Below are 9,581 nucleotides of genomic sequence, written 5' to 3'. Positions count from 1 at the left end.
AACCCTTATCAGTGTTCGTGGTAGGTTTTGTAAGAGTGCGTGCAGAAATAAAATGATACATATGTAGTCCAGATTTTTTTCGCGTATAATTTTTATTACGATACTGAATGATTTCAAAATTTGGGGTTTTTTAATGTTGCTGTTGAGTAGATAAGAATCTATGCGTCCAAAACAAGCGTGCAAAATATGTTTTGCGATGTTTCTATAATAATTATGTTTTTGCGTGTAAAACGCAGGTGTCTGCCTTAACGGGAAGAATGCCTTATTTATAATGCCTTATCTCAATCGGGTCTCTTTTGTGCCCGTTTGAAAGAATATTATCTACTGGCCTGAATGACCCTCAAAATCTATACATTTCGTCAGATCAGGAATGACAATCAAAACGATCGAAATAAAACTGAATTACATCTCTATGAAATACGATGGAAATCAAACGCAGGCTGTCAAAATAGAAGCCTCGCGTGCAGATAGGTTTCACTACGTTGACAAGGTTTGACCAATCTTATTTCGTTTCAGAAAAATACGGTTCCGCCTTTTCGTAACACCATACACCTTGGTGTTCGCCTGCCAAGGTGGCGTCTAGCGTTTGATTCTATAATGAGGTCGTTAATTCGGAATAGTGACTAACGATTAGTGATACCTAGATATATGTACAAGAACACTGTTCAGAATTGTAAAGAAAAAACATTCTGTCAGAGAACAATTCACATCAATTACTTCCCAGCCCCTCGCCTTTGAGCAGCTGCATAAAGCGTGAGAAGCGTAAGCGCTCTTCAGCTGGTAGACCATTCTATTTATGGTTAGGTTTCATTTAAAATCGGGACAACCATCTACTACGGACTACGGCAATCGAGGGAAGTGTCTTAAAATCTGATCGCGCGACATTGAGGTAAGTGTATTCAAGTCATTGTGAAAGAAGTTCATCTCACTTTTTAAATACTGATTTCAAACTAGTTATTTCCGATTGGGAGATATGTTGAAACAACGAGTGACCGTGACCGATTGGAAAGTCACTCAACGTTGTTTCCGTCGCATCCAGTGAAATGTTATTTTGGGGAAGACGATGAAGTGCATTTTGTTTAAAGTCGCAGTTCGTAATAATCCTGTTATTTGGAACAAAGTACTAGGAACGACCCATGTCAAACATGTACGATCTCGATGACACGCAAATGTTCAAGTTAATGAGTAAGTGAGTGAGTAAGGTTTTACTCCACTTTTAGCTATACGCTAGTGGTTAAAGTGTTTTTTCGGCAGAAGGATAGGGTTTGATTCTCATTTGCAGGGCATGGACCAAATTAAAAGTGTCCCCACCCGAAGGTTTGCTGGAATATTATTTTCTGAAAGCTTCATAATACCATACTGACTAAGATGCCATTAATACTGTTTAACTCTATAAAATTTATACAGATCGTCTGATCGTTTTCGTTTAACTCAATAAGCGTGGAATGTGTATGACTCGGATGCCGTGTCAGAAAATGAACTTCGAACATTAGACCCGAGTCTTAGTGAGTAAACAGTAGGTTACTTCACCGTATTAACCTGTGAAGAATCGGGTCAGAGTTTAACTTCAGTAACCCATGCTTGTCGTAAGAAACGAATAGCGAGATCGGGTGGTCAGGCTCGCAGACTTAGTTGACACATGTCATCGTATACCAATTGCGCAGATCGATGCTTATGATGTCGATCACTGGATTGTGTTGTCCAGACTCGATTCATTATTTAGGAACCGTCGCCATATACCTGGAATATTGCTGAGTGCGGTGTAAAACTCACTCACTTCACCATCATATGTCTTGCAGCAACGTCGAGCCGAGAGACGGACCCCGTTTTAGTCCGCTCCATCTTACAGTGCGTCAACGATACACAGAATTTGTGATTCTCTGCAATTTTATATGTGTGGTCAGATTGATATAATTCATTTGGTTTCGTTAGTCCAGGGGAAGTGCACGAGTCGAGACGGGTCGTCACCTTGACTAATGACTAGTCGAGATAACCGATCACGTTCACCTTAAGTCGCCTCGAAAGGCTTTTGTAACATCCATATCCCTGCAGTATGGCGGACTCCCGAGGGGATCTAGTGACGGAGGCGGACATGCAAGAGGCCCGGCAGGTCGTTACCAGTCACCCGCTGTGTGTACGGACCCCACTGCTGCAGCTGGTCCACGACATGTTCCCGCAGCTGGCCGGACACAACCTGAAGCTGTACCTCAAGTTGGAGAACATGCAGACGACAGGTAACAGCAACCGATTTATTTTCATGGCGACGGGAGTGAGAGTTTGTTTTGCGGTATTTTTTATGGTTTGGGGCTCCTTCATATTTCTTTCATAAACAAGATGGAAAAACGATGAAGACGTATCTAACAATGTGCAGAAAGGATGCTTTCTCATTTGCAAACAATCGGGGACAAATTGCTCTGTTGACCGGCATTTGAATCATGAATCTTATTGACTTGAATATAGTCTTTGTGTGCAACGGACATAATTAAAGCGCTCTTTGCGTTTCGTTCCGTCCAGAAATAGAATGTGCGTTCGTGCGTGCGTTCAGGTAGCTATACCACAGTAATTTGCTAAGGAAGCAACTGTAGCGAAGTAATGTAATTTGCACTTCACGCAATCGGGGGCGGTAGGGTAGCCTAGTGGTTAAAGCGTTCGCTCGTCATCCTCAAGACCCGAGATTGATTCCCCTCACTGGATAAAGCTGACAATGCGTATTAAGACTAGTGTTAAGTTCGAACCCTGACAGACGGTTCCTTACAAAGGTGAAGCAATGCCGTTAGCGGAAGTGGGGTTGCCTATTGGTTACAGTATTTGCTCGTCACGCATTTGTACTATACGCAGATAGGATGTATGAAATCAGCATTGTTAGAATATTCTTAAATCGGCAATATAGTGTCCCACTGACGGGATCATTTATCGTTATGTCTACCCAGGTTCTTTTAAGATCCGCGGGGTTGTGAACCAGATGAAACACCTCCAGGCTCAACTGGCGTCTGACAAGATCCCTATCACTATGTCGGCTGGGAACTATGGAAAGGCGTTTGCGACATATTTACACCAGCAAGGCGTCCCAGGGAAATGCATGATTCCCAATACGGCGCCGCAAAGCAGAGTACATCTTATACAGGTAGTTTCTGTCGCACGGGTTCAAATAATTTTCATAGAAAATATATCTTTGGCGATTTCGTTCAAATTTGAAATATATGTCTATGACAACATATTAAACATTACACGATTGCAAATGTCTATATTTTCATGTTTAAAAATTACAGTCCAAACAGAGATTCGAACCTCCGTGCTTTCTATAATCTCTCTCTGGCCGAACATATTGCAACTGAATGTACTAGGATGGCTAACTTAATGCTCTCGACTCACAGAATTGGCTGGCCAGTACTGACTTAAACAACAAACAATCTTAAGAAAGTAAAACATGTATACATGTATACATGCAAACGAAACGCAGTGTGATTTTAAGTTAGTATGTTTAAATAAGTGTAGAAAGTGGCATGAGTTGTTAAGTGTGGGAAGCTTTCACTGCAACAGAACCGACCCCACCACGGCAGTGTATCGGAGGACGCATAAACATATTTTAAGCAGACTAGGTATACATTCCCACCCTTTTGATATGCCATACGAGATCTTCCTTCCCAGAGCCTTGGAGTATCGGTGGAGCAGATGCCAACAGCTGAACTACAGACTGCCGTGGACAATTACACCAAAGACGGCAGCCATGTTTACTGTCACCCCTTCGACGACATCCACCTCATCGCCGGATACGCCAGGTACGCAGAGAAGACAACCATGTATGCTCTACGACATTTCCGCTTTTCTTTGACTATAACTGTTTTAATCCATGTCGTTTCTAGTTCCGTGCACGTGACAGTCACATCACAAGACACAAGATGGCGGCGGTTCTCAAACATATCTGACTTATCGAAATGGTTCTAATATGTATATTTGTCGAAAAATCAAACTATACATATGGAAATTAATTAAGCAACACCAAATTCAAAGACACATAAAAACTTAACAAAGTTTAACGAAGTAATTTTGATGATTGATTATTCAATTTTGATGTATTGACATACAGCATGAGCTTTTCATGGGTTGATATGACGCGCGTGAAGCTTGCACAGCGCACGTGCATTGCTTTAACCTCAACTTTCGAAAAATGCACTTTTTCCCTGGGGTGTTTACAAGCGCAGGTTGTCGATTGCATTCGGTTTTTCATTCATTTCAATGTCATGGCACGTAGGAAATTATCAGAGGCCACTCGTTGGCAAATAATCGGCATGAGGAATGCTGGTATGTCTCTAAGACAAATCGGGACTCAAATCGGACGACATCATTCCATAATTTCAAAACTTTTGAAAAAATACCGGGCCACTAATGAAGTTAAAGACCTGCCTAGACCAGGAAGACCCAGGAAGACCACAGTCCGGGAGGACAGAGCTTTACTGAGACTTGTACGGCGCAGGTCCTTCGACTCGAGCTCTCGGTTGAGACAGGAGTGGCTTCCAGGGAGACCCATCTCGAACAGGACTGTTCGGAATCGTCTGAAAGCTGCAGGATACCGGGCAAGGAGGCCAATCAAGCGACCCAGACTGTCTCCAGCCCATAAGGCAGCCCGACTGGCCTGGTGTAATGACCGTTTGCACTGGAACATTGCCTCTTGGAGGAAGGTCCATTTCTCAGATGAGAGCCGGTTCTTGCTGCACATGGTGGACGGTCGTACTCGGGTCTGGAGGCAGAGGAACACAGCAATGGCTCCACGGAACATCCAGGAGACTGTGGCCTTTGGGGGAGGTTCCGTTATGGTATGGGGGTGCATTTCCATGAACTGCAAGTTGGATATCATTACCATCCGTGGCAACCTTAACGGTGTTCGTTACCAACAGGAGGTTCTTGACAGGGCTGTGGTACCTCATTTTGAGAACCATCCTCTGGCAACGAGACCCATATTTATGGACGACAATGCTAGACCTCACAGGGCGCATGCTGTAAATGATTTTTTGCGGCAAAATGCAATTGACAGAATTCCATGGCCTGCCATGAGCCCTGACCTCAACCCCATTGAACATTTGTGGGACTTTATTGGCCGTCGTGTGAGGCAGAGAGACCCACCAGTCCATAATCTCAACGAATTGACGGCTGCCCTGCATGAGGAGTGGAACAGGATCCCCCAGAATCAGATCCGGAGACTCATCCAAGGAATGAGGAGGCGTCTGGAATCGGTGGTGCGTGCGCAGGGAGGACACACTAGATATTGATGAAAGTCGGTGTGCAGACTCTCAGATGACTGTTCTTTCTTTCCATGTGACATTTGTGTTAATACACCTGACAACAACGTCTGTGGATGAATAGTAAATTGTGTCCATTTTTTCATGAATTTAAGACAGTTTTAAGAATTTGGATTTCGTTGCAATAAAGCAAAGTCTTGATACTTTTTCCCTTTAAGTTGTTTGTCAGAGATCGTCTGTTGAATAAAAAAGTGTCAAACTATATCAACCCGGCATATTTTGATTGTCAGAACACTTCAAAGTTGCTCCAATAGAAAAAATTGGGGTGTTGCTTGATTAATTTCCAGGTGTATAGATTCAAAATGCCCAATCATAGGTGACCATTTGCTGTCCCGAGAAGACTCGAGTTCCTCTCGAATTATTTTACAAACGCGTGTTCATCAAGTGATTCAAGCTTGAATCGATTCCCTTGTGGCCTATCCTTTTGGATAGGTGGTCGGTTGACAGCGGCACGCGTTAATAGTATAATACAATTATACGAAACAAGTGCGTCTGGTCAAGACTGGATAGGTACACGCAGCTGTCATTTATACACAGTATTTCCCAGTGTGGTCCAAAACGTCAACCATGCTTTACTATTCAAATGCGCGATAGCTTCGAGATAAATCATAGATGATAAAATATCGTTCTCTTGATATCGTTTCATATGATTCGAACATTAAGGTAAATTAGACAACGTTAGAGATGGTAGTAGGATTATGTTTAAATAATATCATTGCAGTGTTGCTATGGAGATACTGGAAGAGGTCCCTGACCCTGACATTGTTCTGGTTTGCTGTGGGGGTGGAGGACTGGTGTCCGGAGTGTCTGCAGCCATCAAGACACTCGGGCCGTCAGCCTGTAGAGTGTATGCTGTGGAGCCGGAAGGAGGTCAGATTTGAATAACTATGTTCTTTGTTGTTTAACTCTGCAACATTCAAGCTATATGGTCTAAAATAGAAAGAATCGAGTCTGGACCAGAAAACCCAGTTAACAATCAAGTGAACAACCATCTTCGCAATCGTGATACGATGACGTGTGTCAACCAAGTGAGCAAGCCTGAACACCCTAACCCAGTCGCCATTATGGGTTTCTGAAAACCAAATCAAACTGGGTGTGTATGTGTGAGTTGAGTTTTACGCCGCACTCAGCAATATTCCACCTATATGGCAGCGGTCTGTAAATAATCGAGTCTGGACAACACAATCCAGTGATCAATAACATGAGCATCAATCTACGCAATAGGAAATCGATGACATTTGTCAACAAGGTCAGCGAGCCTGACCACCCGATCCCGTTAGTCGCCTTTTATGGCAAGCATGGGTTGCTGAATGCCTATTCTACCCCGGGTAGACCTTCACGGCTCTGTATGACCATCTGGGAACAGTAACAATTTCTAAGAAGTAAGATTTAGTTGAATTATATAGCACGCTATACAACGGGCAACCATGGTATGGACCCGTGTATCATGGTGGCTAGAAACCTGTCCGTCTATGGCAGTAATCAGTTATGTCTACATCTGGTTCTTGGATGTGAGGGACACTGTTAGCATATCTTACCAATACATTTATTGAGTCCATACTTTCCAAACCTCGGTTACATATGACTCTGTGATCTCTTGAGTAGTGGTCCTTCACAATACCTCCAAGTTTTTTCGAGAAGGCTGGGTTACTAATACTAATTCCAATTGTTTACGGGGGAAACGGGGTTGTTTGAAGTTATTTGCGTGAAGTCATACGAGTCAATGTTTACAAAATATAACATTTTTCACCTTTACATAATCCCCGTGGTAAGTCCCGATTCATCGTCTCTCAAATAGTAACACAACAGCAACACAAAAATATCACATTTGGTCGATCGCTTTGTGTTTACAGTTAATTCTCGCAAGACCCTTTTGAATAATACAAGATATCTCTACTACAGGCACAAGTTCATTGTACGACTAAGACTGTATCCAAAGCATGTGTTTTGTTGTCGTGAATACTGATGATACTGTCATCAAAATATCAGATTACTGTATCCCGACATACGATTGGCATGCACGGACAGTTCAGTTGGTCACGTACCTAAACCCAGGACACGTAGTAGAAGTCAAAGTAGGTATCTACATCAGACATTATATATTTGTCACTGGCAAGTTGCACCTGGAAATAGCCTGCACATCTCAACTATATGTGGCTTTAAATGTTGAGACTAAACAACGCTTGAAAAAGATCGGAATGAGCTGAGTTGAAGTCCATTTCAGTTTCCTTTGATGGATCGTATTTCGCAAATGTATCTCCTTGTCTATCGGATGAAGTGTACTGAAAGCGATTTCATTTTTCAGTTCCCTGTATGTCTGAAAGTTTTAAGTTGGGCAAAGCTGTGAGCCGCCCAGTGAACACAGTAGCCACGGGCCTCGGGCCACCGTTTGCAGGTAAGTGTTGATAGTGATGGTTCACGTTTCGTTCGCTTTCTGTTTCGGCATTACAGGCAAGATGCCTGCAGCTCGAACTCGGTTCCAAAACTTGCCACCAATAATTGCCTTAACCCATGTAAGTGTGAAATACGTGTGAAAATAGTTAAAAAGGCAATGACAATTACTTTGATCGGTCAGACTCGATACGATGACGAGTCTTAACACCTGATCCCGTTTGACGCACAAGCATGGATTGCTGAAGACTAAATTTAACACGGATCTTATGTAACGTGTAGGGGGAATATTAAATTTCTCAGCACAGATGATGGCGAAACTGATATTATTAACCTTATCCTTACCTTTTAAAAATATAAGCTATAAGAAATATAACCTAAAAAAGTTCTTTTCAGGACAGTTGACGTATCGGCACTGCTCTGAGTTCGTAGAGCGTGTGTTACTTGTGTCTGATGTTGAGATAGTCCAGTGCACGGAGCTATTGTACAAGCGCGGACTCGTGGTGGAACCCTCCGGTGCTGCAGCGATGGCGGCGCTTCTCAACGGCAAAGTTCCTGACATTGACGGGAAGAAAGTCATCGTCGTAATCACAGGCGGAAATGTCACACCTGGAGAACTAATCTCCCTGATAAATAGATCATGATAATGAAATTGTTTTCATGTTTTTGAATGTTTCGTTTAAAGATGGAGCAAGAATCAACTCTGAAACGTGTCAAAACACTAAATGAAGTTAAAAGAATGGTAATAAATCAACACTGAGCTCTTCTGGTTTAACCAACGGGAACCTAGTGTTAAGGCCGGTGTACGCTAAGCTGACATCACATAAATGGTAATGCTTGTCGCTTAGCAACGTCTGCAGCCTAGTCGTTGTCCGCCCGGGAATCATGGTAACCACTTTGGTTTTTATGACAGGTATGTTGCAGCAGCCGAGACGTTTGGACAAGAAATTTCCATAAAATTTAAGATCACGTTTCAACTTGAAATCAAAGCGTCATTACGGCAACGGCTGCCAAGATACTGATTTGGGAATTTCGGAAAATCTAGTCATAAATGTTACCTGAAACGGAAAAAATCGTCTGAAACGGAAAACATCACCTGAAACGGAAAACGCTGTTATGGCCCTCCCACAAGTTAAAATGGTTCAAAGAAATAATTGGTTTTATTACCTACGACGACGAACATATTGAGGTTCATATTTTTCAAACGATACCCTCGGGCTTGAAAGTAGATTTGGGTTTATTTTCCTCAATTTAACGACTTTTGTAATAAACAGAATATTATATTCGTCCCCATAACATATAATGTTGACACTCGTGCCTAAATATCGGTATATCCCTCGCTCTTGCTCGGGAAATATCAACATTGAGGCACTCGTGTCGTAAACATAGCATGGCATGGGCACTCATCCTCTCTGTATAATGATAAATAATTCGTAAAATGTGTTTGAATACCTATATGAGGCAGCTTGTTTGCGTGATCTGGACTTTTCTCCACGAACAATTCAACAGGATTTCTAGATGTTACATAATGGATATTTCAATATTTGCTACCCATTATATACTGTAACATGGATTAGCTAATTGCGCATTTTCGGGAGAGCCACATTCATACGATCACTCAAACATGCCCATTGCCGGTTGAGCCACGCCATTTTCAACTCTGTTTTTCTTAAAAGAGGCTTTCCCGGGCTATAACCAACTAGTCCACACAGCACTACGATGTAAAGCAGTGCTTCTAGGGTAATGACAGCTCAACTAGCTAACATAATGCTAAGACCCCGTCAGTGACAGTGTACACAAGTGCGAGTGTCTCCCCTTAAAACCCATTGTTGCACTGTCGGCACCTGTTACAAAAATAAATAAATTAATTAAATAAATTTCGCGACACCAACA

The 9,581-nt window shown here is 42.5% G+C and overlaps 1 protein-coding gene across 1 annotated transcript; it reads left to right on the top strand.

Moving 5' to 3' along the window:
* The first annotated feature begins 532 nt into the window (after positions 1-532).
* Positions 533-8,340, top strand: LOC137296000 (L-threonine ammonia-lyase-like). The gene is made up of 7 exons (XM_067827622.1): positions 533-889; positions 2,053-2,234; positions 2,931-3,124; positions 3,649-3,779; positions 6,019-6,167; positions 7,603-7,692; positions 8,085-8,340. Exons 2-7 carry the CDS (start codon positions 2,054-2,056, stop codon positions 8,330-8,332), a joined length of 993 nt encoding a protein of 330 aa, XP_067683723.1. The 5' UTR covers positions 533-889; position 2,053; the 3' UTR covers positions 8,333-8,340.
* The last annotated feature ends 1,241 nt before the right edge of the window (positions 8,341-9,581 follow it).

This window comes from Haliotis asinina, chromosome 9 (genome assembly GCF_037392515.1).
Source record: "Haliotis asinina isolate JCU_RB_2024 chromosome 9, JCU_Hal_asi_v2, whole genome shotgun sequence".
NCBI classification, from domain to species: domain Eukaryota; kingdom Metazoa; phylum Mollusca; class Gastropoda; order Lepetellida; family Haliotidae; genus Haliotis; species Haliotis asinina.
This window is presented reverse-complemented; position numbering and strand designations above follow the sequence as displayed.

Coding starts and splice junctions, on each gene's coding strand:
- LOC137296000 (XM_067827622.1), top strand. CDS start 2,054: ATGGCGGACTCCCGAGGGGATCTAGTGACGGAGGCGGACATGCAAGAG. Junction 3,125..3,648: donor GCAGAGTACATCTTATACAG/GTAGTTTCTGTC, acceptor CTTCCTTCCCAG/AGCCTTGGAGTATCGGTGGA. Junction 7,693..8,084: donor CCTCGGGCCACCGTTTGCAG/GTAAGTGTTGAT, acceptor AGTTCTTTTCAG/GACAGTTGACGTATCGGCAC.